Source organism: Simochromis diagramma, unplaced genomic scaffold, assembly GCF_900408965.1.
Source record: "Simochromis diagramma unplaced genomic scaffold, fSimDia1.1 OVJJ01000802.1, whole genome shotgun sequence".
In the NCBI taxonomy this organism is placed as follows: domain Eukaryota; kingdom Metazoa; phylum Chordata; class Actinopteri; order Cichliformes; family Cichlidae; genus Simochromis; species Simochromis diagramma.
In genome coordinates, this window is record NW_024387492.1 from 16,223,671 (window position 1) to 16,239,611 (window position 15,941).

The following is a 15,941-nucleotide window of genomic DNA, read 5'->3' on the forward strand; positions in this document are numbered from 1 at the left end:
GCATTTTAATTTTTGTGGCTGTCTGGGCAAAATATGGTTTAGCAGACTCTTGGACCATTGCAGGTTTTTCAGTGTGCGCTGGCATGCATTCTACACATTTCACAAACCTATTATACCTTCTAGAGATTTTCCAGTCTTTTACACCTTTTCCTTGTAATTGTGGAGCATGTTGTTTCCACTGCCACTGCAAGAGGAGTTGAGTGGAGCCTGAGTGGTTGACAGCACCAGCCATAGTGAGTTATTTGCATTGTTTTTTATTTTCATTCACCTTTTCAATGACCATTCAGAGCCTATGTAGACAGTACAATTCCAAGAAAATTACCTCTCCATCAAGACATAAATTTTTCAATCACTTCAAATTGTTTTGTATTTCTTGGCATTTTCATTGAGTTTCAGTGCAGCCGGCATGTGCCAGGAAACTTTCCCTGTTTTTAAAATTATTAAAATAACAGAAGAACCAAGCATTCGCTCAGCCTAAAATGAGGCATACTGTGAAAGGAATCTTAAGCAAAAAACACAGAGAATAGCCTGTGTGCAGCACCTATTTGTCATGTGATGGCTGTGTGGCAGACCCAATTGTAGTTCTCAAAGGACGGAGCATGAAATCAATTGTGTAATGCACAAACAGACGGGGCACGGCAACAATGAACAGAGGGAAACAGAGACCTGACAGAGTGGCTGGAAACTACAGACATAAGGAGGGAGGGGAAGTAAACAAAACACAAGACACAGAACTACAGTTAGCAAAATAAAACAGGAAGACACAACAGAATGGGTAATCACGATTGACTTGACATGGGGGAGGGACGCAGAAGGACCAGGGAGCACAGAAAGATGAAGGATGAACACAGATGAGACTGGGACACAAAGGAACACAAAAGGGAACTAACTAGAAGCAACCTTACATCAACAGCAACTAAAACTAACAAGAAGTGTAAGGTTAAGTTATGGTTAACAGACTGAGCTTTGCGAAATAACATAAAGGCAAATGTAATGTCTGTAACCATGGAACAAATGAGAGAAGCCCTTTAACCACAGGTCCAAACAGACTGACTGGATGAGTTCATCATAACAAACAAGCACTTTCAGTTATAGAATTCAATCACAATTTCCAGTGGACCAGCTTTTAGATATATAACAAATGGACTACAGTATGAATGCATATTTTTAACATATAAGTGGTGATAGTGTTCCAATCCTTTAACAAAACACAAAGACAAACTGCTCAGCAATCAGAACTTCATCAGCAAAGTCAGTGACAACAGTCATATAATCCAAAGTGGTGTATACTCATCCTTCTCTCCTCTCTTCTTCCTGTTTTTATAGCCACTTTTTTTCTTTTACTTTGGCTTGCTAATCACAATGTATAATGTAGTGACATCTGCAGAAAAACAAATTGTTGCATAGTTGCAACAATTTGCAACAATTTGCAACTATGCAAAAATGGATAACAGGTTCAACTGCATTTCTCATAAATGACAGAAAGCAAGAAAGTAATACATTTCTAATCATGGCCATCAAAACACCTCAGAAAAGTCATCTGTTTTTAATCAATGGAGTGGAAAATGATTGAGTGCATGGTCGCAAATAAAACTCGGTTCATAAGGAAAATGTGTACTGTATAAATAAAGTTAGGCTTTGACTCGCCGATAGAACCATGGCTTAAACATATAGTAGAATGGTTATAACCCACCTTTCACTAAATATAGCGCACACGCAGTCCATACAATGAGGAGATACCAATTGTGTTATTTCAACTGGGCTTTGGGCCATCATCCTGGCTGCCATGTTGGAAGTTACACTTTTGGCATAATTTTAAGGAAAATTACAGTCTTAGAGACTGTTATAGTTTTTACAGTATGTATGCATTTACTTTTACTAAACTAAAGCAGTGCTTGTGTTGATTCACATTTGTTTGTGAGAGCCTGGGCGCTTTCAGGAATGTACATGCTACACAGGTAAATACAGGTAAAATCTAATTAAATAAGTTTTGCAAAGTGTAAAACTTGAAATGAACTTGCTAATTTCTCCAGTTTTTCAAGAAAATATATTTTTCTTAATGTCATGAGTGGTTCCAGCCTTTCTACACAGGTCTGGGGACGTCAAGTTAAGTATTTTTGGATTTTAGGTTTGAGTAAAGATGGAAAAATGCCACATTTATTCAGGTTTTTTTCCCTTTCCATTGTGATGGTTAAAATGTAACGTAAACCCAACAACAGTATACTAATTATAAGCTCTTTTTTTTTAAATTTACATTGATTTTTTTTTTCTAAATTTATCCTCATTAAGGATGGAAATAATTTAAAAAGAAGTATATGTACTTCACAGTTAGTGGTGTAAGATTTCAGCTTCTGCAAGACTGCATTCTTGTATCACACTATTTGACACCAGGTGGCGCCACAGCACAAATTTGTGTTGTAATGTCCGGCAGTCGTCGCTAAAACTGCAGCTTTTCTTTGCCAAAATCAATCCCACAATCCTCACTCACCGGCGGTGTATTCATTTGAATGGTAAAACTGTGAAACGCTTGCGATCGTGCATAGAGGGAGTTGCTTTAGTGTTTAACCAGTTTTTCACGTTTTGGATTTTACACATCTGAGGAGCGATCGTAACATCTCACAAAATGAATCGGTTGGTATTTAACTCCGGGGTGTACATGTTAAAAGTGACAACTTTATCTTTAACAAAGACATACGTTCACAAGGCTAACCAGCTAGCTAGCTCGCACTAGCGGCCCAGCTTGTTGCTTTCTACGTCTCCCGTGTTGTCTTGTGAGTTGAGCTAAATGCTAACAGTTAAAGCTAACCTAGACATTACAATGAGATTATAGACATTTATTTTAATGGGAGGCGTCACGAAATGCAACTTTACACCTCTTTTGTCATCGTTTATTTTGACACTTGCAAAGCAGCAAACTTACAGCCCTAACTTTTACAGCATATTATGTTTTTGCGACGTTCAGCCATACGAGCTAACGGGAGCTAACGCCTTTGCAACTAAAATTGAGCATTTTGGTTTAGTTTATCTTGTTTCACTGAGCTAATTTGAGTCAAACTGTTACATCTGGGAGCGTATGCTCTTGACTTTTAGCTGGCCTATTCATAGTTGTGCCACAACATAGTCCTGGCTTTTGGCTCCTTAGCCTCTTAATTATTTTCCAATTTGTTTCTCCAGCAGTGTTCCTTATTATGGCAGCTGGTAAGCATGTTTGGCAACGAGCAGTCCCGAAGGTCAACCACAAAAACTCCAATGGCTTTCTGCGACCCAGCGTGCCTAGTTCTGCTGAGAAGAATATGAAGCAGGTATAAGGATATAATGGGAAATACTATGACTAATTGTGTAAACAGCTGCCCATGTGTCTTTTAAATCCTGGTGACTGTGAAGTACAGTTCAGTGGCATTGTAGCAGTAGTGGCCTCATCCCCTATCCTTTTGTTTTAGGTGGATATTATTAATAAGGAAGAATTAGATAAAGACAGGTGAGTCTCTGATCCACATCTGAGGGGGTTCATCAAATTATGATCACTCACTGCCTGTTTCCCACAGATCATCCTTGCATCCACACTAATATGTTTTTTGTTTTTAAGCTGTTTTAATATGAAAGTAAAATTTCCTTTTGTACTAAACCCTCTGTAAACACATTACCTTAACCACTCACCCACACTGGGTCTGTGTACTGGTGTAATTAAGAAGCAGTGGGTTAGTTGTTTTTTGAAAATATATTGAAGAAGGAAAAGCAAAAGCAAATAGTAAGACCAGAGATTTTTTTTTTGTTTGCTTGGATCAGTGACAATAGGGAGCTGTCGCAAAGCAAATACAGCAACATATTAGAAGGCTACTGGGAGCCGTCACTGTATGACGCCATGGAAAAGATACACATGAAAAGCACGAAATCATAGAACGTATGTGAGAGTGGCTGTGATATTTTGGCTTCATAATTATGACTGATAATGAAGCAAACATAGGTGTCTGGGAAATGATGTTGACTGGAGGGGCAGAAACAAAGTCTTGATGTTTAGGGGTCTTAAAATTAACAAATGTCAACATAAAAAACATGTTAGTGTGGATGTACAACCAGTCACTGAACCATTAAAGCACCTTTCATTTACCATTAACCGTTATCATGGTGGCTTTAATTTGTATTTATGTGTTGTTGTTTTTTAACCTGTGACTGCTTTGCATCTGGCCAATCTCAACTTCTCCATTTGGCAGATTTCAGGTGCATTACAGAGTACACAGTCCAGGAAAAGTGAAGCAGGCGACATCTTGCAAAAGAAAGAGTTGTGGATTGGCGGAGGTGGGCGTAAAGCTGCACCGCAGATCATCAGATGTAGGCCGTTTATGTGACCCCGGCATGGCCAACAAGGAAAATGAGCTGACCTGCTCCGATGATGTCCGGGGCTGTGGATTTCCGGTGAACTCTGCAGAGGCCTCCAAGATGGCGGGGGCCAGCTCCAAGTACAGTGATTTTGCTGAGGTGAGAAACAGAGCTCGAGCCACTGATTGTTTTTATTTCATATGAAATATGAAGGCTTGTTGATTGAAAACTGCAACACTGAAAACACTGAGTTCCATTTTTTTTTTTTCATTGTTTGTCTATACATAGCTATCAAAGGACCATGAAGCTATGACCCAGGTTCTTTTTGGAAGAAGTCTTCGACTTAAAGTAGCCCTAACACTATGGCGAAAAAGTGCAAGTGAATTAGTGGCCTACCTAATAAGGTAAAACACTTGTGGCTACTGTTGGTTGATGGTTGTGTTTATTCTGTAATTACTCACAATTTGTCATCTTCACATCACATGTTTGTGGTTTCCCAGAATTCAAGACACAGGTGTGCTGCTTGACTGCTTACCTGTCTTAACAAACAAGTAAGTAATGTTATTTTTTTTGTTTGTTTATTTACATTTTAGCTTTTAGTGTTTCAGCTTTACCTCCAGTGACCGTGCTGCACATTCGTCCAGTCAGCTGTTAATTTACAAAGATTGTACAGTTTGTAAGACAATAATTTGTAAAGCAGGAAATAGTCATGTTTTGGTAACAATTCTGAAATTGCAGTATACAAGCATGCATAGTCGCACCATGATACCTATATGGAGGTGTTGAAGCATGGTGGCCTAGAGAAAACCAAACCTCGTGCAGCTCTGACAGCTTGTTAGATTTTTCTGTTGTTCTGCGGTGGACATGTTGGCCATTTTTCTTATTTTTCTTCTTCATGCCTGATTGCTGATGATCACCTCATTTGAACTTGTGTTATCTCCTCTCTCATCAGCCTTCAAACAGAAGCACCATGTTTGTCACTTGGCTGCTGTGTTGACCTCATGCCCCAAGTCAAAATGATCCTCACCAGTAAATATGAAGAGTAAGTGGCATTTCATTCTAATAATGTTTATCTTTTTTCTTTTTTTTTTCTTCTTGATCATTATATGAAGGTGTGCTGAGTTTAAAGCAGTTAGATTTGTTGTTTATAAACCTAAAGATGATTGTGTTCTCCTCCGGGAAGTTTAAGCTTGTCTGATAAATAGATAATGAACAGAGGAGAGAGCAGCTAAAGCCTCTTGAAGGAGTCGAGAAATTCCTTTGACCTTTAAATCTCATATGTAATAACATTTTGGATTCAACTGTTTTTTTTTTCTGACAGACAGATAACTGTGGGTTTACACTGGGTTCAATCCGTCATCAGGAAATGGTGGCCAGAACTTTCTAGAACTGAAAAAAGACTGCAGGACAGTTGTGCAGAAGACAGGTGAGCCCTGTATGCTTTAATAAACCTAATGCAGCCTCCAGAGTTTCAGTGTAGATGTTTAAAATCATATTATTTTTCTAGTTTTCACTATCTGGTGAGTAATTCTAAATAAATCTTGGAAAGTTGGATCAATTTAAAGAAAAAAAGAATGCATGGGGATAAAACCAACAGATATTAAATTTTTAAGATGCATATTTGAAATCCAGTAAATGTTTTTAGTTATTCACTTTTGTGTCGATCTTATGAATATAATCTGCTGAATTCGGGCATGCTAGTTGCCTGTGTTGTCACAGGAAACATCCTGTTGCTTGCTTTAATTTTCTAAACATTTGTCATCCAGGCAGCCACGCCCTTATGCTGGATCATAGGCAGTTTAAAAACAAAAAGATGATGGTATTTAGGGCTGTTTGATATAACGATATATATCGGATGACGATATTAAAACCATCTATCGTTTCAATTTACGCTATCGTTTGTTTTGTGGTGTCGCAAAATAAAGTGTTTACGGCAATTTTTTTTTTTTCACCGTTTTGATGGTCACTGTAGTGGCTACATTCATTTCTTAAAGTTCTCTCTTTCTCTTATATTTTATATAACCACACTATGGACGGATGAGTGCCTGCTTTTATGCGTTGTCGTTAGCAACAACGACGGTAAAACCATCGTGTGTCCGCTTTTATTATTTTCCACATAAGCCTTTCACAATAAAGCTCAAGATCCTGTTGAGACTTTTCAAAATAAACTGAATCACGTGAAAAAGTATGCAGAGTATTTACAGATGAGAAGTAAAAAAGAGCCGCCAGGTGCTAAAAAAATAAACCTTAGACTCAAACGTTAGAACAGGCTTTTCCCCGCAGCACGCCGTGTAATAAATACAAAGAAAACGGCGGCTGTTAAAACTTATGTCTAAAAATGTATAGTTTCATACATCGTTAAAACACTCGACTCCAGGTACACGGCTCATTATCGGGACGATAGATGACTTATATCAGGATATGAGATTTTGGTCATATCGCACAGCCCTAATGGTATCCTTAAACATTTCCACGAAGACTGTGCCAAGATTGCATCTCTTTTGCACTTTCCATGTATTGGATCAGTAATTAAATCAGATTTGATTAGATTAAACTTTATTGTCATTTTACAAGTTCAAGTTTAAGGCACCAAATGCAGTTAACCTCTAACCAGAAATCAGATATCATCAATATGCACAGGACATTAATATAATACCAATATAGGTATAATGCAAATATACAGAATGTGAGAAAATAATAAATAAATAATCAAATAATTACAGTCATGTGATGAATGAATAATAACTATAGCTAATTAAGGTTATATATCATTATCAGTCATTGCCATCAGTAATGTTTGTGTGTTTATTGTAGGAACATGGAAGTCATGAAGCAGCGGCTAAAGGACTTGTGGAAGGAAGGAACCCGATTATGTTTGGTTCCAGGAACTACAGGAGAGCTGGCAAAGGTGAGAAACATTACGACTGTTCCATCCCTCATAAGGGATTTTTTTTTTTTTTTTCCATCGTGATATAGGTCAGAGTGAAGACCGCTACTGTTTTGTATGGATCGTTTATACTAAAGCACCACATTGATTTCTTGTTAGAAGTAAATAGAAAATATATAATAGAGCTGCATTAACGTTTTTAGAAATGAGTGTTTTGTCACACTGATATTTCTGTTCCAGAACTGTTTTCAGGCTCCACAGGTGCTCCTGCTGTTATTCCACCTTCTGTTGATCTTGGGTGGATTCAGCCAACCACTCCCATCCTAAAAAGAAAAGACACAGATCCACCATAAGCTTTTGTGGTTGATCTTTTTTCAGTCTTCACATCCTGTTTTATAGTGGGAGGAGAAGAAAATGAAACCACAAAAGATTTGTTTTATTAAATCTTTTAAAAGGAAATGCATTCACTAATTTTTACATGTTTGTAGCAGCTGAAATGTCAAATCAGCATCAAATTAATAGTGTTGAGTGATCCAGTTTATCTGCATTTACTAGCTCTGACGACTTCTCATGTGCTATCTCTGCTTTGTGTTGCAGGGCATCGAGGCTTATCTGTCGCAGCTGCCCTGACAGTTGTCAATGTAGCACTCTTGGGATGTGACCACTACAGTCAATCATGGCTATGTTTCGAACTGATAATGGTGCAAGAGAAATAGACCAGTTACTTTTGCTACTTCAAACTCAAACCTCTTAACTGGGACTGAACTTGACAATTCAAACACTTCCCTCACGTTTGAGCTGGAACCTCTGAAGGGAGGGTGAAGAGAGCCTTCCTGGACAGCAAATGACTGCTTCACATTGAAGTGGATTGTCTTTTTTGAGGGGCATGTTTAGTGGACCTCCATGAGACTGGGTGTAATTTCGCTCTATGAAGTGCCAAGGTCTTTGTCTTTCACTACACCACTCTTTCATGGAATGCAGATGCACTTGTGGATGTTGTTGATGTTTTGCATCTTGAGTTCTCCGGAAGAAGGAACTTGAATCTGCAACAGTCTTAAGTTATTAGAGCTTGTTTTTCTTGTTTTTTCGTTTTTCCTCTTCCTTTGACATTTGACTGTGTAATGTAAAATGTAAAAACAAGTGATTCTTTTAATCATCTTTTAAATAAATTAAAAATGCAATTTTATTGTTTGTTTTTTGTCTCCAGATTATCAAATGGTACTGGGATGATGTCCTGTTAAACTGCAGCAGAAATAAGACCACAGTTTGTTTGTTTGGTTTTTTTGTTTGTTTGTTTTTATTGTTTTAACTGGCTAAGCTCATTAAAATTTTGAAAATACCAAAGTAACAATAAAAGTAAAAAGATCTTGCTCACCAAGTTAAAGTGGCTAAACGAGTTTTTAAACATGCTCCTGCAGCGTTAATTTGACCTCGTGATTTTTTTTCTTTTTTTTAATCTTTATTAAACATTGATTAGTTTTCAAAGCTGCATTGCTAAACGGAAAAAGGATCTATTTTATAATTTTTTTTGTCTTTTTCAAAATTAAAAAAATGTACTGACTTGGGAAACCTTCAAGGAAAATACTTATTCTGCCTCCTAGTTCAATTTAAAATTTCAATGAGTTTCATTTTGAGTTTTAAGAATAAAGGGGAATCTTTGTGCAAAAACGAGCGAGTGGCGTTTCTGGTTTGTACAATAAAGTTTTTTTTTTTTGAAGTGACGTCATTTTCCGCAGAGACAGCTGATGCAGCGAGGCTTCCGCTCCTTCGCTAAACAGCTCTTGACTACATGTTGGTGGAGAAACGGTGAAAAACGATTTTAGTTTATTAAAGACGAGGCAGTATGTGGCACAGGGAAAGAATACCGCTGCTACTGGCTTTCGTCCAGTCTGTACTCGTCGTAGGGTGGTGTTTTACTGAAATGGAATCGGGGCCTGGCGCAGCTATGTCGACGCAGACTAACGGAGATCGGTTCAAAATCGAAGGAAGAGTGATAGTTCCCGGAGTGAAAACACAAGACTGGGTCTCCACGGCTAGAGTGCTAGTAGATGGTGAAGAACATGTGGGATTTTTGAGGTAAGAAATATCCATAGTTCATTGGATAACTAGCTAGCATGGTACGTGCTACAATACGTGCTAATGCTACGTACGTAGCATTAGCACCTAGCCATTGCTAGCTGGTGGTTAGGGTCAAACTCGAAGTCAAACCCGATAACGACTGCATCTGTCACAGGCAGATGGCAGGTACCAAATGTTGTAGATCATGCACAGCTTTCCTTTTGTAACTCTTGTCCGACTGTCAATCAATTAGCGTTTCATTTCAACATGAGGCCTTTTTGGTCCTACTGCAGCGGTAACCACAACACAAAACGTCCACAAGAGACTTCTGTATATATAATCTATTATGTTTCCACAGCTAGCATATGTTTATGAGAAAACACCAGTACTAGCACTGGTTTGCTGCACAAACGTGTGTTGAAGGCATAACATATTATTAAGCATGTTCTATAGTATTTATTTGTCACGTGTGTAGTAATGTACAAATAAAAATAATATATCATGTTATTTAACCCTGCTATCTTTAACCATGTTACCGTATCATCCGTAATAAAATAATCATTCGTGTTCTTCTTAGCTCACAAGGGTTTAATCGATTGTCTTAGCAATAGTTTTAATTATTGTATGACTAGTGTACAGTAGTGTATTTCACCAAAGATGCGAGTATAAAGGATGGCTAATACATACATTTGTCTGTGATATTAGTATATCAAATTATGTACATAGATTGTGCCCAAAGGAATGATTTTGATGAAGACAAATTTTGTTTACTGTTTTGTTTTGTTTTTTCAGGCACATAAAGGGTATAGAAGTAGTCACTTTAAACTATGCAACTATAACAAAATGTATTTAAAAAAAAATAAGTCTCCGATTATTCATAGAGTCATCACTATATTTTTATTTTTAATAGGCTATTTGCATCACGGAATGTAACAATGCATGTATATAAGAAACTCATAATTTACACGTGAAAAGAAGCATAACTAACTTGCTGATGTCATACATACACATACATGTAGTTATACATAACTATGCATTTATATGTATAGTACCAGACATATAAAGCTATACATATATATCATAACATAATATGCATACATCCACCTATATGTAGCTTTATATTCTCTCACACACACACACACACACACACACAATTACTAACCTACTTTGCATACTCCACAATATTTATGCCAGGTTTTGTAAATAGTCATAATTAGACTATTTATATATATATACTCTCACACATGCATGTATATTTACATATATATACATACATGTAAATATCTTCATACATATAAATCAAAATTTGCATTGACATTTATCTACCATATGAGCCACTGAACACTGTTGTACGGCACAGTTAAAAACACAAATGGCTTTCGCTGTTGGCCATACTGTTAAAAAATGAAACTTTATCTTCACATTATAGCCCTGCTTCGCTACCAGTGAACATTTTCTCTATATTTCCCAGTAACAGGGAACCTAACCTTTACTCAGTTCTTCATATAGTACTTGTGCAGTTTAATATTTTACACGGTCCAGAAATTTTAACATGTTTTAGTATTTTTCTTTCTTTTTATATTTCTACCATAATGCAGTGTGCTTCAAATTTCAACTTAATAAGCATACTACTTGAATTCTTAGATACTTATACACCTAATTAGGTGACCTTTGTAGATGTCCCACTTTCAGATATTTAATTGAAATTTTTTATTGACTGGCAAGACCTTTAACGTTTTTACCACATTTGTTTATTTATTTGTCTTAACCATTTGTATTTCTGCTTTAGTAAGATAGTTTGATAATACTTTGCTATTTAGTTCATTCTCCATTTATTTCAGGATTAATATTTTAGACGAACTTTAGGTTGAACTAATATAGGTGTACCTTTTTTTAAAATTATAAGCAGCTGCTGTCTTGAAAAAATTGCTTTATGTTTTTGTTACAGAACCGATGGGAGTTTTGCTGTGAACGATGTCCCCTCTGGGTCTTACGTTGTTGAAGTTGTTACTCCCACCTATAGATTTGAAGCTGTCCGTGTTGATATCACATCCAAGGGTAAAATGAGGTATGGCCACTATAGTGGAAAAACACAAAACTTGTAAAAATTAGCGGTTGGCCTGGCAACTCTGACCCACTGAAGCAATGTGTGATTTCACAGAGCGCGACTTGTGAATTACATCAAAACGTCAGAGGTAATTCGCCAGCCATACCCTCTTCAGATCAGGAGTAGTGGACCTCACAGCTACTTTATGAAGCGAGAAACCTGGGGCTGGACAGACTTCCTTATGAACCCAATGGTAAGAAAATGCGTTGATTAAGTGGGAATTGCATGTGTATGTCACAAAAGAAACATTTCCTAGGATCCCACCATTATCCTAATACTCTGATTAAACATATGCTTTCTACCATTTGTACTGTTAGAGTCCATTGGCTGTAGCCCCATTTAGAGAACTACAGATGTTAATTAATTTTGATAAGCTGGTGCACAATATTGACGATAATGAACAGAAGTTTCATGACCATGAAGTCACATTTCCATTCCTTAAAGTGACCTTTTTTGCTCATTTCTACTGCATATTTTTATACTTATGAACTCTTGAGCAGCTTTCTATCAATCAGAGTTGAAAATAAACCTGATTTATCCCGGGTAGTACAGGCCATCCACTGTCTGACACAAGCTTTTTTTTTTTTCTTTTCTTTTTTTTTTTAGCTCCTTTCCTTTTTAAGGTTGCGTTTTCCTTATGCCAAACTTTTTTTCTTGATTGGATGGCCCACAAACTCAAAAAGAGAATATTGGGCTTCTGTGCTGACAGATAAAACCGTTGAAAAAAAGGAACTGTAAAAACAAGTTGTCAAAGAAGATTGCATCTGAATTTGTTACATGTCATTTAATGTCTTTGTTGCTCCTGCAGGTTATGATGATGGTTCTGCCCCTGCTTATCATTGTTTTGCTACCCAAAGTGGTCAACACCAATGACCCAGAGATGAGAAAGGTATGTTCATTGTGCTGTGTCTCTGAGCTAAATAGAAGAAACAACAGACGTTGTGATGTTTTAAATCCTAACCCTATCCTTGTCTCCTTTTGAATTGCTTATTGTGGTAGAGTGCTAACTGTAACAGATGTGACTGATTGTGATACATTTTTAACATCAGAGAGAACATTGAGTCTGTACACAGCCTTTCTCTCTCCAAAAACAGCTGTTCATTCTCTGCCTCCCTTTCTTTACAGGAAATGGAGCAGTCCATGAACATGCTGAACCCCAACCCTGAGCTTCCTGATGTCTCTGAGCTCATGACCAAGCTCTTCTCTGGCTCCAAAGGCTCCAGCAAGGCAGGCAGCAGCAGCAAAGGCACCAGGCCAGCTGCCAAGAGGAGGTAGTACTGTACATGCCTCCTAAAAATCCACCTAAAAAGAAAAAAGCTCGATTTATGTCATGGAAGCAAGGTTTTAAAGTGTCATTTTTTTTCTCTCTCTCTCTCTCTCTGGGTTTATTGTACAGATTTCATTAATATTAGATGTTTTGAGCACATCTGGATTTCTAATATGCTATTACGAACTGAGCAAAAATTGTTTTTTTTCCTAGGTTTTTTTTTTTTTCCATACTGCACTGATAACATTTGTTGCGAAAGCTGTTATTCTTAATTTGCGCGATACTTTCTACAGGTGACCCTACTACTCATCAGTCTTTTCTGTGCTAAAACCTCCATTGTATATTTTCCACTGCTGCTACTTCCACTACCTGAAAGAGAGCATATATACACAATTCAGAGATTTTCTTGTTTAAGTAACTTCAGTAATACGACTGTGAATGAAGAGAAATTGAATTTTAAGGCAGATAAATTCTTATTTAAAAACCTAGATAAATAAATTGCCATGGTATATGACAGCTGTGTTTTTATTTCACACCATTCATTTCTTTGAGTGAACACGTGACTTTCTCATTTTATGAATTGTGGTGAACTGTATGGTTAGAATTCACACGCTGTACATTATGTGCCTGAGGTGTAAAAATTAAAATGATAATCACTGAAAGTACAAAGAGAGAAATGTATGGTTGCTTTTTAAAAGCTCTACAAAGTGTAACTGGTTTTACTTTGTAATAAAATAGACATTAAAGTCCATAGTAAAATCATTATTGTAGAATGTGTTAGCACTGGCTGACAGGACGTGTTTTAAAATGAAACAATAATGAGTAATGTTATTAAATATAGAGACCGCTCAGCTCAAGGTTGAGTCACTAGCTTTCTCCTGAACTTTGAGCCAAATATGTTCATCATCAGCATTTATCTATTTGTTGAGGAGATAGTCCTTTTGGCACAAAAGCTCCGTTGTTGCTATGGTTTTGATTTTGGCTTCAAAGTTACCCAGAAGTGAGAAAGAGTGGGTTTTTGTTTTGTTTGCATCATATGCATCTATGCAAGATTATATTTACTGTATATTCCTGCTGTTTCACTGATCAGTGCTTAGCAGTGGTAACACAAAAAGATGAATTACCTTGTCTTCCCTTTTTCAGGGGAAAACATTCTGGCACATCAAGGTAGGAGAAGCATGTGGGTCAATACAAGCAAAAAAAAAACAAGTTTGCTGGCTGAGTTCCAAATAACTGCTTAAGCTTTTGAGTCTTAGTGTTATGCACGAGGGCCCGCTGGGCACAGTCACTGTCGATAATAACCACAGGGCTCAAAAAATGCTTTAAAGTCAGATCAGATGTTTATGATGCACAGAATGTGTTTTGGTGAGAAGTAGTGAATATAAATATAATCTAAAAGTTATCTCTCAAGCACAGAGACAAAAAGTGTCGTGAATTAGGTCAACTTGCATGCAGTTGCGTCTTTTTCCAGTGATACCCCGTCCACAGGTAAATGGAGATGGTGTGACACAATTTAAAATCAGTCGTTTTCATCAAATCGCCTTTTTCCAAGCTTAAGAATGAGTTGCTGTGTGAAGAATGCGCATGACAGCGTCCTGTAGATTACTCATGCTAAATGAGTTAAGTGAAAGCATCAAAATAAAAGAACGCTTGTTTTCCCTAATATTTTCCAAAGTTTCAATCATCACTGTGGCTCTTAGACCAAAGCAATTTAGTGCTTATTTTGACTCTAAATGTTTTATTTAAAAGCTAGAGCTAAACTGCTAAAAACTCATTTTTACCAAATGGGTGCAAATATTAACCAAACACTATTTTCAGCTGCATTTTGGTGTTTTAGGGTTTCACGGTTGCATTTTGTATTTGAGATTAAAGAGAAACTACAGTACCACAGTTCATTCAGCACATATACAAGCCTATTTCTGCCACTGGAGGGGAAAGGAAAAAAAATGCTACCCATAATTTAAAATTTGGGGTTATCTCAAAATTTTAACTAAAGTTTCATATTATTTTCTGAATTCTGACGTATTTATTTTGGAAGTTTGAGTTGGTAAGTTAAGATCTCGAGATACCGAACTCAAAATTTTCAAACAATGATCCAATATTTTGACTTGTTGGGGACAAAAAAATGTTTTTTTTTTCCAGTGGTGGAAACGAGCTTCCATAAACACAAAGGTGAGTTCTCCAGGGAAAGTTTTTTATTAGTGTTTCAGTGACATCACAGGTCAACTGAGCTTTATCAGACTGTGAAAATGCAGAGTCCTGTTAATGAGATCAGTTAATTAATGGCTTTGTTCTTTTCATGTGGTGTTGCATTAGAGCAAAGAAACTCTCAATGCAGAACAACAGTGCCGACCTGGACTCTTGGGACCAGTAAAATCTCCGGTGACGTCGGGGATTTGTTTAGTGCCATGACGTTGGTACATGGCACATTCGGGTAGTCAACCATTGGAGGATGGTAACGATTTGCCTCACCTCTCAAAGACGAATTATTGACAAATGAGACAGTCTTCAACATGTCTGTTGGTCATTAAATGTTTGCCTTGAAGTTTGTATTTTACTGTGTATATTATTACACAAAGACACTTACAGAAGTGCAGACGGACAGTAAGCACAAGCGCCTTCACAAAGGAATCTTTGCCGCTATGAGCAGAACAAAAGGCACAGAGTTCAGATCAGAAAGATACATTTAACATTACATCATAATAGACAAAAAAGTGAAATAATTTACAACATCACTCATCTTTTTACAGCAAAAAGAAGACCAGAGGTGTCCATAACAATCTTAATCTCATATTACTAGTGTTAAACTAATGCAACTGTAAATGCACATAAATGTACCGATTAGCCCTTATACACATGATCAAATATCAACAAGATAGAAAACAGAGGAAAAGACATTCACTGAACAATAATATACTGTAAACAATTTACATTCACCATTTGTGAAGTGTAAAATCAGACAATCTGTGAAATATGTTATTCCTGTTACAGATTTGTTTTGAAATATGTGAGCTTATGCTATGTCATTTATACACAGTGCAAGAGTATAAAGGAGAATTATGAATTGTGTGAGGTTGAAAGGATAGGATCAGAGATTTTGACTCCAGGATATTTTACTAAAAAAGATTGTTACAACAACTGTAATCAGGCTTGAGACAGGCTTGCCATTGAAGGAGGGGCCGTGGTTGTTGCTTGGGCCACTGGTTTGGAAAGAATACTATTTTATTATCATGTTTGATTTTTAATTTTTATTTGGTTTCTTAACCAGCGAACCAGTTGTAGTTGCTGCTTTGCAGCCACTGACA

General features: G+C 37.0%; 2 protein-coding genes across 4 annotated transcripts; both read left to right on the forward strand.

The window, feature by feature from the left end:
* The first annotated feature begins 2,450 nt into the window (after positions 1-2,450).
* katnbl1 (katanin p80 subunit B-like 1) lies at positions 2,451-8,247 on the forward strand. 3 transcript variants are annotated; one of them, XM_040018314.1, is made up of 10 exons: positions 2,451-2,631; positions 3,178-3,302; positions 3,441-3,478; positions 4,212-4,476; positions 4,606-4,721; positions 4,818-4,868; positions 5,270-5,359; positions 5,639-5,743; positions 7,132-7,225; positions 7,802-8,247. In XM_040018314.1, the coding sequence occupies exons 2-10, from the start codon at positions 3,189-3,191 to the stop codon at positions 7,832-7,834; spliced, it is 906 nt and encodes a 301-aa protein (XP_039874248.1). In that variant the 5' UTR covers positions 2,451-2,631; positions 3,178-3,188; the 3' UTR covers positions 7,835-8,247. The 3 variants fall into 3 exon arrangements, with proteins under 3 accessions (XP_039874248.1, XP_039874247.1, XP_039874249.1); XM_040018313.1 differs by having other exon boundaries at positions 2,452-2,631; positions 3,175-3,302; XM_040018315.1 differs by lacking the exons at positions 2,451-2,631; positions 3,441-3,478 and having other exon boundaries at positions 3,188-3,302.
* An 800-nt stretch (positions 8,248-9,047) lies between these two features.
* On the forward strand, positions 9,048-14,575 carry emc7b (ER membrane protein complex subunit 7b). The gene is made up of 5 exons (XM_040018318.1): positions 9,048-9,280; positions 11,211-11,330; positions 11,424-11,562; positions 12,178-12,258; positions 12,495-14,575. The coding sequence occupies exons 1-5, from the start codon at positions 9,048-9,050 to the stop codon at positions 12,642-12,644; spliced, it is 723 nt and encodes a 240-aa protein (XP_039874252.1). The 3' UTR covers positions 12,645-14,575.
* The last annotated feature ends 1,366 nt before the right edge of the window (positions 14,576-15,941 follow it).